Below are 16,119 nucleotides of genomic sequence, written 5' to 3'. Positions count from 1 at the left end.
TTGGTAATAACTCGTTTTGAACTTTTTCAATGATTTTAAGTCTAATTTAATATTTTGTTTGATATTTCTATGATCTCGATTTAACTTATATGATGTATCTTATTATTTTAAAATGATACAAATCATAAAATAAACAACATAAAATATTTTTAAATCAAGTAGTGATGTGAAAATTAAAAAATAATACAATCAATTATATACATTTAAAATCCAACATATATATCGATATCTCAAATCGGATCGAGTAGCGATGCCTCTCGTAGATATTTAGATCATTAGCATAATCAGGAGGCACATTAGCTCACCCCTCTAATCAAGCAATATTGTAGTATTTTATGTTCATTGCATAAGGAACACGCATTAGCTTATCAGTATTCTCGGATCTCTCGTTGAAGCTCTGACTCTGAAAGATGTCCTCTGGCTGATAATATAGTTGTGGAGGGATCCATCAGAATATACCGGCAGCAAAATCTAATACGTAAGATGCTTCGAGCTGCGTAGTGTAGTATCCATCGGAAGATGCTTCAGATGCACTATATCTATATCGATATCCGTATGGGTCATAGACTACTTGTGGCTACAGGTAATAGGATCCAATATACGACTCTATGGATCTTACTCCACGTGCGAGATCATCTGCAGCTGCATCATGTCCTCCTAAATGATCTTGAGGAACCCGTCTCCTATATGCAATCGTATTCTCGTGGGCTCTACTAGATCGTTTATTGTGGTTCCTATCCTATGTAGCATGCGTAAATTGAGACTCATCGGTGAATCGAAAACCACTCTGTGGCTATGTTTGATAAACAGTAGTCTGCTGTCCTCCACTTTTTTCCTGGCCGGCAGATCCATGACCACCATAACTATCATCGCTGCTGCTCATGGTCTCTGAATCTGAGTGTACTAACTCTTCCTCGACACTCTCTATTAGGTTTGTTTTCTTTTTTGGTATGCTGGACAGCTACATTCTTACCCTTAGTGCCCCTCTCTAATAGTACTATATTAGTGCTTTCGGCCTTTCCAATAGACACCTGATGCTTTTCCGGCCGGTCGGACACTTACTGACCGGTTCCAGTTGGTAAAGGACCGGTTATGGCTGGCACGATAGAGGTTCCGGCCAATATAGAGCTCGAACTGAATGTATTAGGCGAATTGACTCGGTTTCGCATTGGATCGGATCGGCATTGCCTGAATCGGGCGGTCGGCTTGGTCCGGCGGACCTTGGATGTTACTTTGTTTTCCTTCAAGAATTTCCCATCTCTCCTGTATCTCATATGTGTAGGATCACAGTGAAACATTTCTTCCCTTTGTTCCTTTCTAATATAGTTCAGCCACTGCTTTGATTATTGACAGAGGGTTGGCCTTCCATAATCGTAATTAAATTATCCAATTCCAGACTTGATCAGTGCCTTCAAGATATATCTGTGGTAGAATCTGCACGGTATTGAGGACAAGTTGGGCTGTGTAGAGGTTGGTTGAGGTGGCGGCTGAAGCTGAGCTGATATTAAATTCAGAAACTAGTGCAGTGATGCGAATAATGAAAGGACCCGAGGGCGATTCATGAAGGCCTCTTTATTCCAGTTTAGATGGACCTTTGGAAGTCAGATTTTGCCTGCTTGGCTTGATGAGTAGCTTAGGAGGTTCCATTGTTAATGATCTCTGAGCTAATTAGAATCAGAGGCAGTTATTCCTCTTGTGAATTGTACTCAAGTCCATAAGTTCAGAGTATAAAAGGGTCTCCTTAAACCCATCTGATGTCGCCATTACTAGCTTGGTAAGTGTTGTTCATGATTTTTAGCATAATGACCCAACTGGCATTGAAGGTGCCACGTAAAGCAACATTATGGAAGCATCTTTACTTTCATAGTATATTGTGGCTTGCAGTTGATTATGAAGCAAAGATAATAAAATTAGGTATTAGACTTGCTGGTATTTATTGGTTTTACAAATCAGCAGTCAAGAGAGGATGCCTAACTCTAGCTCCCCGATTACCCTGATGCACATCCAAGATGTCATGGAAGACATCAATATCTTATTTTAAGCATTGGATGCCGGGCATAAGGCCCATTCCATTAAGTCCATAAACAACTGGTAGACTTGCAAGCTTCCTTGGGTTTTTCTCAAAGCCATTTTTCCGCTAGTGCTGTTTTGATAAGTCAGTCCTCTCTTGAGAGAGATCTTTCAGAGAGAGGAGGAACTCCTAACTCCCATCCTGCTTTTCTTTTCTTTCTTTTTTTCCCTTTTTTCTTTTGAGAAAGAGAGAGAAAGGGAGAGAGAGCTATCTGCACTATAATATCCAGTTCTGGACTTTTTCAGGGACGTACCACCCAAGAATAAAGTCTAGAACTGCTAATTACCAAACATTGCCTTTATCCCAGGTTCACTCATATCCTACTTTTCTTATCACTCAGAATACACTTTTAGCGTTTGAACGAGGCTTTCTGTTTGAAAATGGAGAGGTATCTCTCCGAGTGCTTGACATGAGTAATTTTTGGTCCTCTTGTTGAAATGATTGGTTGCTTTCCCATCAGTTATTTTCAGAAAAAGAAATGAGCATCAGGCTTATTCCATGTTCATGTATCTCTACCCATTCTTGAGCAAGAGAAGTGGAATCCGAAATCCATGATAGGTGAGGGCCACGGTGAACTCTCTGCTCAGCAATTCCTCTGGTGGGCCTCTTCAGAATTATTCAGCACTGGCAGCCTCCAGCTTCAGTCTTTTGGTCACCTGCTATGCTGGAGCTTTAAGCTTGATTTTAAACAAAAGCCATGATAACAGCTATGGTGCCTTTTGTGCATTGTATTATCCACAGCATCTGCTATATATTTACGTTGTAAGCATTATAACATGGTGATTACATTGCAAAATTAAAAAAAAAAATCTTTTTTAACTCTATATCCATGCTATTGACTGAAGAAAAAATCTTCTATTCTAGATAAACAATAACGATCAATAATTGTTTGTTTTATACTTTGGATGAGACTCGTATCTCTAATTTTTTTTATTTTTACATGAAAACCAGTGGGTGACCCCATCAGACCTGAAACTGAGTAATAGCTTTTGTGACCCTCCTGTGAAGAATGTTGAGCCAGTTATCTGTATCTAGTATGCCATGTAACCACAATACTAAAACAGCACACAATATGCCAAATTCCATGTATTGTGTGGAAATTCTTTTGCGAAATTAAGTACCTTGTCACCAGGCACGCGATCTTTAAGGCAGAAACTAAGTAACCAGTACTATTTTTTTGATAAGAATTATAGGGTTGCCATCAATATGAGATACTTATCCAAGATCAGGTAACTGGAGAAACACCTGTCAGAGTTTGAATCGGGAACGTCCTCCAAATGAAGGCGTCCAAATGCCGGGTTGTAGCCAAGTTTGCATTTGGCCAATATGTTGAAAAAGCTGAACAGAGTTAGGTCATGGGTCAGTGGTGTACGTCTTTTCAGTTGTGGGTCAGGAGTGCATTTGCCCATGGGCGGGGGACCCGAATGGGAAACTGCCCTTGGGGCTTACCGTTCACCAGTTTGTTGTTTCTCAGACCCTTCTTTTCTTTCTCTTCCTCTCCTCATCTATTCATGTGAACACTGGAACAGCTACGTACTCTTGTCGCCACTACCCACTTTCTTGCTCTACTCATTTTAATTAGGTAGAACACTAACATAGGAGAATGGCATACAGTCTAATCTAAACCTATGACAGATTGCTGGTAAAAAGTGACTGAAACTTGCTAGGTCCGTAGAAGGTGCTGAAGTTGAATTCCATGCAAGGAAAGAGAAAAGTTTGCACGCCCTGCTTTTGGGGACGAGGGAAGAAGGTTACCCTTAATTAATTTCCCAGGTAATGGAAGCTAAAGAACTGCAGCATGGCAAGCTTGGAGAAAGAGAGCACCAGCACAGCTTATTTAAGTCAGTGGGTCGTGCATGATATGATAGAGACTATAGGCGACTCTGAGGCCTTCTGGGACCTCCACTTTGATGCCATAATTGAAGGTCATGCTTTCTCGCGGCTGTTATTTTTCTTCTTTAATATAAAGTAATCGACCCTAAAAACTCTTCCTTGAGGTATCACCATCCTTTTCTTTTGTGAGCATAGTAGGAAAGCAGTTTAGTGACTTGGCTTGGCATGAATATTCGTTGAATGCATCTCCTTTGCTACCAAAGTTTACCAGGCTAAAAGACAAAATAGATGATAGGATTCTCTTCCGCAAGTTTACAACGTACAAGCAATAGGAGGAAATTAAGAACAATAGCAAACAAACCAAACCCCATGGGTCTTAGCTAGCTTTAATTTACACGCTGATCACTCCCCATCAACCTAAGTAATAGATAGCCTACGCAACTTGAGAGAACATATCTAACCCTTTGTTCTCGAGCACACACTGTTCTTTCCTTCTTCACAGCATAACACTAGAATTAGTCCACGGTTGCTCCAGGGGGGCATTCTCTCACACATTTTCCGGCGACGAGGGCGGCAGCAGTGGCTGAGTAATGGAAGAAGCTTTGAAGGGAGTCGTTGATCTGATTCCATCATTTTCGCCAGTGGAGGAAACCACGACGGCAGCCTCTCTTGCAGCAAATGCTCTCTCTTCACTCTTCCCCCATAAGACCAGATACAGTCCGGCTATGATCAGTACTGCACCAATGATCCTGCACGATGGGTTGAATTAGATAAGCTTCTAAGTGTTATAACTGCATGTGTCACTGGTATTATGCCTTAATTAGGATAGGTTTGTACCCTCCAAGGTAGAACTGTTCGCCCAAAGCAATCGAAGCCATGATAGCGACGACAAGTGTCTGGACCGGTTGGTAAACAGCCACGAAGACAGGACCACCCCGGTCGATGCACCATATTTGAACCGCAAAGGCAACCCCTGAAGCAATGAATCCCTGCATTGGAACTCATGTACTATGTTAGCATAGCTGTCTGTGTTAATATACGTAATGAATTCCATCTGTGACTAGAAATCCTTTTGTCGGGATCATAGATCGATATACTAATATCATTAGATTTTGAGAATCATAGAGGTGCCAAAAAATGACTCCACCAATATATATCAACTTTGGCTTCATAGCTTGAGAGACTTGCTATGTTGCAAAGAATCGTAGGAAATTGTTGTGACCATGTATGTGGTCCTAACATGTCCGGGAAATACACCATGATGTCAGGGAGATGAGTTTGTTGGCTTATGCTCCCTCTAAATACACCATGAGATGTGCACGCGTTGCCTTCCAGGTTAAATATATTTTCAAAAAGATCAATGAAGCTGTAGATTGAGTGGCCTCGTATATGGTCGACCACTCTAAGTTGGTAAGAGGGAGCTACTTAGAGCATTTCGAAATTAACTTGCTATTTTTTGACTTTTTTGGATGTATTTACAATATAAGTATATGAGTATAAAAAAAAAAAAAAAAAGGAAACAGGGATGATATATATCCAACTGTTTTGTGCTCATCTCGCTCTCTTCTATTCGGTTTGGAGGGAATACAGTCTCTTTTATCTATTGAAACAATATAGGCATGACTGAAGGAAAGGAACTTCCCCTCTCCTGATGATGTGCTTGTGGCTCCCTCCAACTAAGTTCAATGGAGCCTAATCAACTGTAAATGGTTATAAAAAAATATTAAGGGGGCAGAATAAATGAGAAGGAAAGGTCATGTTCATCAATTATGTCGACCACTAGGTTGAACTTTGTGCACCCTGTCTTATATTTAACCTCTAAAAAGAATATATATATATATATATATATATATATATATATGCAAAGTTAGCTTTAACCGACTCTACTAAAGATTCTAAAGAATGATATAATATCGGAACCTCTTCGAAAGCTTTTCCCTTCCACTTTTCCACTTACATGGAAGGGTACTTGGTGGTTTCGCCTGCAATATGGAATGTCTAACCGGGCTATCTCCACTGTTTAGTAAATGTAAAAGGAGATGACCATGCTTACCCCAGTAATCAATAAATAAAAAATGAAATAAACAAGGTTAATCTTTAGTCCAAAGTTATTCTGCTACAGTCATTTAGACTTCCGACATTCCTTGAGTTCGTGTTCTCTTTCACAAATCCTTGGAGTTAACACGTGCTATTTTTCTTCCCAGTTTCTAAACCCTTTCGTAATTGTCTCAGTCCTTCTTCGGAGATTTTTAATATTATCAACGGATGCACTCATGGAGGAGGAAGACGACAGCAGCGAGGCCAATAGCATGCACGAATCTCAAAGCATCGTGCTTTAAGAGCCACGCACCCCTCTTCTTCCCCTTTATTTTTTGGCCCCACAGCTCAAGAAGGAAAAAAAAAAGAGGACGATCAGGCCATGGAAGGAAAGAAGAAAGAAATTTTACCGCATAGAGGATGGTGAAGAGCTCGGAGCCAGAGTGGAAGATCCAGGCCTCGGCATCCCTCTCGATGAAGGCTGCGATGACCAAGAACTGGATCACGCCGAAGAAACATGTGTACGAGGTCACCGACAGCCTCGCCGGGTACTTCTTCAGCACCGGCGCCTGGAGCACCAGCCACCCCGACCACGACAGGCAGTGCCCGATGAGATATAAGCAACCAAGTGTCCAGTTCTTCCCCTGGGCGTCACCCAGCCACAGCATTGTCGGCGTGGAGCGAGGGCTAGGTTGGTTCAGGGCATGAGATGGCGAGAAGATGGTCGGGCCCTTGTACAGTGTTATGACCGACGCGCCTGCGACGCACGCTAACGTGCCCGTCAGCTTTCCAATCCCGTCCCTTCGGTCGATGCGGACCTTCTCTATCCTGTTAGCAGAGTGGATCGAAAATGTTACGTGTTGAGGAGATTACAAGTTGATCGAGAGAGAAAGAGAGAGAGAGGTGATGTGGGCTTGCCTGAGGAGGGCGGCCATGAGGAAGGTGATGGCGGGGACGGAGTTCTGGATGGCGGAGGCGAAGGTAGGGGAGGTGTTGTCAAGACCTAGTAGGTAGAAGCCCTGGTTTGCAGTTATACTTGCATGGAGGAACGCACAAAGAAAGATCTCTAAATCAGAACTGAGTTATTAACAAAAATAGAGAGCAGTTTATAATTGTATTCTGATCTTACGTACCCGCACAACGCTAGGAGGAAGAATTGAACGAGGAAGTTGAGTGTAATGGGTGGCCTGTCTTTCCTGTTACAGACGAACAGCGGAACGAGAGCTAATAAGGATCTTAATTAACTTTAAGAGGCAAGTCTTATCATCTGTATGTCATCTTCATGAATCAATATATGGTTTGTCTGGTTTATGACCGACTCATAAACTGACGTCAACTCTCTAAAATCGATGTTGAGTTCGAGAACGTAAAATGAATATTCTGGTCACATAGTTTAAGCTCATGCAAACTGAGGACAGTTTTTCAAAATAGGGAATCGCGTGTCAAAATAAGAATCGGACGTGCTTGCAAAAGCTATCTTACTTCTCGAGGAAGTAGGCAAAAGGCACGAGGAGGATCAAGGCGATGATGTTCCGATAGACGGGGAACACCACCTTGCTGATCCCCATATTAAGGGCCGCCCGGGAGACGACATGAAACCCTGCGTACCCAAACTGCAGGGCCAACATGGCCACATGCAGCTGCACCCTCTCCGGCACGCCGCATACTTTCTTCCCCGCATCATCCGCCATCTCTCCGCCACCACCACCACCACCACAAGAGACTAGAGACAGGGAGGAAGAGAATAGAGTGCGGAGGGGTGAAGGAAGGATGTAGAGAAGTGAGGAGTAGTGGGGGTGTCTAAATATGTGCCAGAGAGGGAGGAAAGGAGCATAAGGAAGGCGTGGGGCTTGGCCTATGTTAGTGTGGAGTAGCCCCCACGGTCACCCTCTAAAAAGACGTTATATCAACAGTTTGTTTTCTGGTTGTCTCCCACATTCTTCTTTCTCTCTCTCTCTCTCTCTCTTTGGGGTAAAAACTTTCTTTTCTCTTTCACGCATTATAACAAACACTCAAGTATGTAGTCACACACAGAGAGAGAGAGAGGGCGAGATTCTGGTGCAACTATGTATTATAAGTATGGTGTGGTAGTAGATATTTTGCAGCGTATGAAACAGAGGCGAGTGCGTATTTCTCTTTACAGGTCCGACAGACAAGATAGCAACGAGCGCACTAAGGGGGGATGCCGATCGTATCCTTTTGCCGGCGCCATGCCACTGATGATGATAATTGAGGAGGAGAATAGGATAGCACGCACGAGGGGGTCAAGAAGAGCCCCCATATATGCTTTGAAATAATATTTTATGATACAGCATCCTAAGAGTTTGAAGGCATCACCATGAAGATACATATAACGTCATATAGATGGTTGTCAAAATTAATAGGATATCATAACGAAAGTAGTGTTAGATTATTGGCTTTAAACTGTTGTTATATGAGATGCTTAATATTCATGAACTTGTAGACAAAAGATATTGGAGCATTAATTATATGAGCCAGGTAGGATCGCTATTTTTTCTCTTTTCAGAAAACAACATGATGGGGTTGTCGTCCATTAGGTTTTGTACCCTAAACTTACTGGAAGCTCAATAGATTTTGGACTCTGAAACTTATTGGAAGAGAAATGCCAACCAATCAAGACTAGACTGATTGATCAAATAGCATCAATTTCTTGGGAGTCCCTTCATGATATATGAATATATTTTAGAATAACTCATAAATATAACTTATCTCACTATTATATATCTTGTCTAATAGCCATGGTAGTCATTAATATAGATATAGTTTTGTCTTCTTATGGCTGTGGCAGCCGCATGATACTCCACTATAACTTTCCATGATTGATCTTTTCCTTATCGACTTCAAATATGAGTTAATTAGTTAATTAACATAATATCAAAGCTCAAATTTACTAAAAAAATAAAAAAATAGCTTACTATATCTTGTAGCAGTTACTTGTGACCGTACACCAATGGTATAAAAGCTTTTATATATGTGTGTGTGTGTGTGTGTGTGTGTTAGAGAGAGAGAGAGAGAGAGAGAGATATGTAGATAAATAGATAGATTATCATGATGAGCAACTCATTGTATAATTTGTTTACTCCATAGTAAACACCTTTGTAGATGCTAAACCCTAAATTATAGTTGAATCAAGTTAAACAATCTTAACTTTTACATTTGGAAAAGCCCAATATTTTTATGTCCTTCCTTTATTAAAATTCAAAAGAAATACTCCTTTTTTTCTAAGTAAAAATAGATTCTTTCTTTCCTAGACATTTCATATTTTGTAATTAGCTTTAAAAGAGTTTCGTGTAATCTAGATTGCAGTATCATCGTGCTATCCATGAGTAGGAGTGTAAATCAACACTATATCCATCTCTTTTGCCTTTTACTAATGTCCATAATGTGTCAAGCGTAGTTCAGGCTCAAAGATGGTGGCCTGACTAGTATTTGAATATGTGTCACCCAACGGTGACATTATCTCACTGGACACTGATTTATGATGGATAATAAAGTGGAATGCTGAGCAGCTCTAGCGACTAAGTTCTTGACCATCATTGATGACAAGATATGGTATGGAACAAGACAAATAAGCTTAAGTCATCAATATATCATATTTAGGGATCGTATGCTCTAAAAATTCTTTAGCTTTAAAGATAAATATTTTTGATAATAAAAAAATATTATCAGTTTTGATATTATAGGGTTGTAAATTTACAATGATGAACTAGCTAAGCAAATCTACATAAAGGACTCGTTTGGTTAGCGAAAAAAGAGAGAAAAAAATTGTGATCAACGAAAAATGAAGAAAGACTTTTCATTTAGTTGGAGTTTTCAAAAAAAAAAAAAAAGAGATGAAAAGGTAACATTCTATAGGAATAAATTTTTCATATTTTATAGAAAAGAAAAATCCATGAGAGACATAGAAAAGTTACTTTTTCATCGTTTGGAAATTAGAATCTTTTTTTTTCAAAACTGCTATTAAACTATTAAAATTCATGAATAAAGTTTTTGCTTTTATTAAAGGTATAATAGATATTTTATATATTTTTTCAAAAAAAATAGATCTCGATCAAACACAAGCCACTCTGAAATATACTGTTTTTTCATAATCAACCAAACATGATATAACCATTTTTTCAAACATCATATTTTCAAAAATCAACTTTTCAAAAATAATATTTTGGTGAAAAATATTCTTTCCGTAAATCAAATAAGCCTGAAGTTCTTAATAAAGATACCATCGTCACCACTTATTTTCATGTCCAAATATATATGATTTCATACAATGACAATCTTGTGTGTAATGCCGAAAGTTTAAGGACCTCTAGAGGGACCTCATTCTACACCACTTATGTTTTTTTAATCGCAGGACAATACAATATCGTATGGATGGAGTTAAAATACTCGAGGAGCCGAAAAGAGAGCAGCCTTGGAGCCGCATCATAATGGCCTTCACAGTTCATGATTAAAATCCATTGCCACACTCGATCACCAACGCCTTTCCCTCTCCCTCTCCCTCCCTCTCCCTCTCCCTCTCCCTCTTCTCAGTGAGAGAATTCACACGCTTTAACTGTCGTTGTTAGAGAATGAATCACACGCTTCAAGTATCCCTGTTCCCTTATTGGCTCGCCACCGTTTGGTGGAAATCATGAAAATTACCTCGGAGGGCGAGGCGAGGTCTCACTTTTTTTTTACATCGCCAAACTTTCAAATACGGCCTGTATCCCTGAATTAACAACGGCTCCCTTCCATAACCGTTATTACAAAAATAATGATTCTTGTTTGTATATTCACTCCACTTTAGAGTAGTGATTAACTAAATAATGTTGAATAATAGATTAACCAATAATATATTTTTCTCAAATCATTGTTAACAAAATAAAAATTATTTTCTTTTATTTAGTCTAGAGATATCAGTTTGAGCTGCTAATTGAATCGTCTCTTTTGCTGCTCATCATTCTAGAGATATTATATGAACTCGTTTTGTTCCTTTTCCTCTACCTCTATATAGTATTTTGTCTTTTGATTCAGATGATAGTGCTAACGTGCGACTAGTGTGAGCTGCCGATGTACAAAAAAAAAGAAAGATGTTAGTTTTCTTCTAAAAATTAGCAGCATTCTTCGAGACTTTATCAAGTTAAATAATTATTATATATATAATAAAAATAAATTTAAAAATATTATTTTATATAGATCGTAGTAAATATCATAAATAATAGGCGTTTTTTCTATAAAAATGTCCATTATACTAGATTGATAGCAAGGTAATACTTATTATTCAACTTTTATTAAACATATTATAGAAGTTCTTTGTCATTAATAAGCAACTCAACATATTAGACCCTCTCTTACCTTTGTTTTTTTTATTATTATTCTTTTCTTTTGCGAAGATCAAGAACTAGAGCAGCAGCACTTTGGTAGGTCGGTGAGGAGCCATAGTTTAATGGTACCACCAAGCTTCCCACTCCCAAAGTTGTCGTTCCCCGGGCGTGGGTGGGCTTCTTTTCCTCGCATCCGCTTGCGGCCGTGTTCAGGTGCCGAGCCGATCTCCTGCTTTAAGGGACAGCCTGCCCGCCCCGATCGAGACAAGCCATCATTTGTATATCTCCAAAGGCCTCCCATTGCTCCTTATTTTTTATTGCACCGGTCGAGCATCTAAATCTCCTGCTATTCCCTTGCTTTTTGCCTCTATAAAGAAAAGCCTCCACCCGAGTTCTGACATCCATCCCATCTACTCTCCTTGGTGCAGGCTGTGAGAAAGCTTTTCTTAACCTTCTTCGGCTGGTGCTTTGTGTTTCGTTTCGTTTCATTTCGTTGGTGAGGTGTTTGTGTGTTCATGAGGATCCACATGAAAGAGATTGTTTAATGCAAAGGTGGCAGCACATCCAGCTTAATTTGCAGCAGCATTGGCCTTTTCTTTCTTCTCTTGGCGCTTTCGGCTTTGCTCTTTGTTTAGCGGGTTTAATCAGGCTTTGGTGTGCCCATGGATGGAAATTTCTTGGCTCCACTAAATATATGTTGATGTTTTTGACCTTAATGGTCCAGTTTATTTTTAATGAAATACACCGGAAAGCCCACCACAAAGTTTTGAATACTAGTATAACAAATCAGAATTTCATCTAAAATGACTAGCCGAAAGGTATATGTATAAGTATCTAAAATCTATCCAATAAATAACTAATATGAGATTAAGCACATGTCCGCATAAGTACTCAGCCACAACCAAGCCCTTGCTAAACGAAGAGGGATGTTGACCGGCGAAGCTGTGATTGGTTGATGGATTCTAATACAATTTGAATGGCATCATTCATGTACAAGATGAGCTCATTGAAATTTATTAACTCGGGTGCAGATCCATTTCCTTGGTGATAGGATCTGGCAACTTTCTTTGCCATTGATAGTGCTGGTTGGTACGCAATCTTTTCTTGGATTCGTTCTACCGATGTCTTTGTTTTGCTTTAACCATTGGTGTAAGTCACTTGATATCATACACACGAGAACAATGGGTTGCTAACCTTCACATGAGAGAAGTTTTCCCAAGTATAGTGGATAAAGTTTCTCGAGCTCTGTCGGTAGTGAATTATTGAGGAAGAATCAAGGCAAAAAATAATTAATTCAAAGTTAAAGAAGAAAACGATTTGATGACGTTAGGATGCGAACTTTGCTGAATATTCGCCAAATCACTAGTAAGGGTCTCTTTCCAAGTAATCCAAATTGTTGCAATCCGACAGTGCCATGTCACATGTAGATTGCGTGCCAAGTTAATCAGCCATAGAGTTCCAAATCAATGCATAACGAAGGTGCTCTTTATGAATTAGTGAAGAGAAGGGAAGGTCACATCCTAGCAGATGAAAACTTGAGATCAAGTACAGTTTGACAATGTTTAATCCTCCAGGCATGTCCTCATATGTTGTTGCTAAAGCTTCCATCAATCCCAGTCTGAATTATGCTAACTAATCCCGGATAAAACAAAGCCTAATTCCCTTAACATCGTATACTGCTGATCTACTAATGTGGTACCAAACAATATTTAGCAATTACCGAACTTCTCTTCATCTAAAATTCACCACCTGCAGGACGATACTTTTTCCCTGTGGGTACCAGCAAGCACTTGGAATATCCTTGTGTCATTGAGGATGGATGGAATTAGGTAAAATATTCTAGTGGGAAAGGCGCACTATGGATCCTCTGATGACATTTTTTTTTGGGTTGGGGCCACTCGGTGAGGCGATGTTGTTCTCAGTGTCACTGTGGAAGAGTGACAAGCGGACGGCAAAACGGCAAAGCATGCTTTGCCCTGTCTGAACCTCAATGCATGCTCGCAAATACTCGTGGCCATGACAATGACCCCAAGTTTGTTCCTCCGAACCATGTCTTGGAATCTTAAGGATGCAACCTTTGCAAATTCTCACAGTATTCGCCCCGTCCTCTTGCATGCTGCATGCAGCTTCAATTCCTCGAAAAAATTTAAGCATTCAGACTAAGGTATGCCATCTTGGTATTGGATCCTGTACCAGTGCCACCTTGTTACTGTATCGGAATGTCCGATATGGAGGTCGGTTCAGTATACCGAGTACCGGTATGTCCCCCGTACCACATATACCGGTATTGAATCGGTATGCTACGATATGCTTCATACCATTCGATTCCGTACGATATGGCGTATCTTGATTTAGACAGTATAAGTGGATAAATTCCGGCTTGAATGAAGACTAAGACTAGAGAAACTCTAATGTGGACTAGAGAAACTCTAAGCGTGCCCAAACCCATCCAAAAGAATTGCAAATGAGAAGGTAATTTGCATAATGAATTGCTTTGAGTAATCTCTCATTGAGTAGATTAAAATGAATCTATTGGGATCTACAACCCAGAAATAGTGGATAATAGGAGAGGAGTATCTTGAGATGAAGGGATTGCTATGTGCATGTCAAGTTTCCTTAGTTGCCGCAAAATGTAAGGAATTTTTATAATTCCTAGGAATTGATATGATACACATATGGCATAATTGAATGCTAAATCGAACAAGCCGGGAAAAAGTAGGCTTGATGAACTTCTAGTGTGCAGTTTGCACTAATAGAAGCCAAGAGCATGGCTGAAATTTAAATTTCAAACTAAAATTTTAAAATTATTGACTAGGTTCGGGGTGCCAACTACCAAGTAGTTCAACTGATGAAGCAACTAGGATAGGATGCTAGTTTATATCTACCTAGCTCCTCAATCTAATCAATAATTGTTTTTAGATGCTTTTTTTCTTTGATGTGATTCAAAGGAGTCAAAAGAGCAAATCATGAAATATAAGACATTCTAATCCATAGAGGAATAGGTCCACCACTTCGTGGCGGTGCATTCCTATTAGACACATCAAATTAAAGTTGAGACATGCGTTAACCAAACCCTATCTATCCCTAAATTGACTAATTCCGCATCAACAGTCCTAGGGTCAAAAAGCTACAGCGCCGAGGCCGAAGGCCACTTTGGTGCACCAACTTTGGCATCCCCTTGGGTCCCCCGAAGGAGACTAAGCCAAAGACGTACCATCATACCTCCCCCAGATGGATAGCACATTCCACCGGAGGCTGCGAGGGGATATCATGCGAATCTCCCAGATCGAATGCAGGCAAGATGCCGGGATATCGTCCCATCTCGAGGCCAGATTCCTCGTTAGTCGTTAATCGTTATCCAGGATCTGAGATAGTGTTTGGAGAGCCATGATATCGACCCCTCTGCGGGCGACACTTCCATTGAAATTTGGAACATGTCAAGTCAAATTGCAATCCACACGGACCAATCCTTTAGTGTCATGGGGAGCAAACTCTGGATATCTGGGATTAGGGAGGATATGTCGCGTAGGGTCACCACCTAGTCGGAATAGCACTGATGGGTGTCGGGCGTGGGCGCGGACGACATGCATGTACAAGTGATGGAATTCGAGTCAGTTTTAGCTGTGATAGTGCTGAACCCTGTCCTTGCCAGGGACATAAGGGTCTCAGTTTCGAGCACCAAGTCGCCTATACTCCCAAATGATGGACCCAAGCTTAGCTTTCCATCTCTAATAAGCTGACTTGATGATTGCTTGGAAGACTCAAAGCAATGCAGGCTCCCCCCCTGGGTCCATCTCCCTAACATTTTAATTGGTGCTATTCCGTGCTCGTCTATTCGGACCATGTGACCTGCACTGCGACGATGGTTGCTTATTGGCTGGGATATTCAATTACTTTGCTATCCAAATGATCATGAAACCGTTCGCTTTATATCGTGTTTGAAATAAGTTGATGACTCGGTTTATCCTAGTATTGGCTGCGATATCAACACTTAAAAGACCATGATGATTGGTTGGGTAAAGGCATCGAGTAATGCCAAGTGATGCTAAGATTTTCTTGCCCTATGTCATGAGGAGATCGGTGTAATGATTTCTGGTGCAATGCACATGAGGTGGTTGAATATTAGATTGTCACGCCAGTACTGTTGAGCTTGAGAATTTTTTTTGTTGATTTTCCACCACCCTACGATTGCCATTCTCACAAGATATTGTCTGAGGTGATATCTGCATATTACTTGTTGCCACCAATTATTCAATAGGCTTTGCTCAGGGATTTGAGTTTCCGAAGGAAAGGGGGGAGGGAAAATTTGATATACGAACTTAGATTTGCCATCAAGCAGCTAAAGCTTCTTGTTTGGTCATTTGAGTAGCATAATAAAATACGCACCAAAAAAATCACTTGATAGATTAATTCTGAAACTTTATTTTAAGTTCTGTTATTTTCGTAAGCATGCGATTGTAATAAACCAAGTGGGTAAGTCGTGAATAGGGATGCCAATGGGTCGAGTTAGAATAGGATATGCTTGGCCCCGATCTAACCCGATTTCATGTATGAGTTCTAATATTGGACTTGGAGCCAATGTAATGGATGATTAGGTTGGGTTGGGTATATGAAAAGTATTTTAGACTCAACAGGTCGTTTCGATTGGGTAAAAGAAAATTTTGTTCTTGTCTCATAATATGGAAAAAGAAGAAATGACTTGAAATACTATCTTCTAGTCAATTCTAGCTGGGTCAAGTCAGGTCAAGCTAGATTGGGTAACTAATAGGAAACTCTAAAATTATAGAACCATATAGTGTACATATAAGATCGATTGGGTTAGATCAAAATTTATGGAAATCAGACCCAACCTGA

At 40.2% G+C, this 16,119-nt stretch overlaps 1 protein-coding gene across 1 annotated transcript; it reads right to left on the bottom strand.

Moving 5' to 3' along the window:
- Positions 1–4,167: 4,167 nt before the first annotated feature.
- On the bottom strand, positions 4,168–7,780 carry LOC103705504 (protein WALLS ARE THIN 1-like). Its single transcript, XM_008789236.4, has 6 exons — positions 7,424–7,780; positions 7,075–7,137; positions 6,860–6,976; positions 6,352–6,769; positions 4,742–4,893; positions 4,168–4,653 (listed from the first exon to the last, which is right to left on the bottom strand). Exons 1-6 carry the CDS (start codon positions 7,630–7,632, stop codon positions 4,452–4,454), a joined length of 1,161 nt encoding a protein of 386 aa, XP_008787458.1. The 5' UTR covers positions 7,633–7,780; the 3' UTR covers positions 4,168–4,451.
- Positions 7,781–16,119: the final 8,339 nt, after the last annotated feature.

This window comes from Phoenix dactylifera, chromosome 17, assembly GCF_009389715.1.
Source record: "Phoenix dactylifera cultivar Barhee BC4 chromosome 17, palm_55x_up_171113_PBpolish2nd_filt_p, whole genome shotgun sequence".
Taxonomy (NCBI): domain Eukaryota; kingdom Viridiplantae; phylum Streptophyta; class Magnoliopsida; order Arecales; family Arecaceae; genus Phoenix; species Phoenix dactylifera.
Note: the sequence above shows the minus strand (reverse complement) of the source record. Positions and strands in the feature narration are given on the sequence as shown.

Excerpts from the sequence above, each read along its gene's own strand:
- LOC103705504 (XM_008789236.4), bottom strand. The coding sequence starts at position 7,632 with ATGGCGGATGATGCGGGGAAGAAAGTATGCGGCGTGCCGGAGAGGGTG. Across the intron at positions 4,894-6,351 it reads TCTTCACCATCCTCTATGCG|GGATTCATTGCTTCAGGGGT; the intron begins GTAAAATTTCTT and ends GTTCCAATGCAG. Across the intron at positions 4,654-4,741 it reads GAACAGTTCTACCTTGGAGG|GATCATTGGTGCAGTACTGA; the intron begins GTACAAACCTAT and ends CCCATCGTGCAG.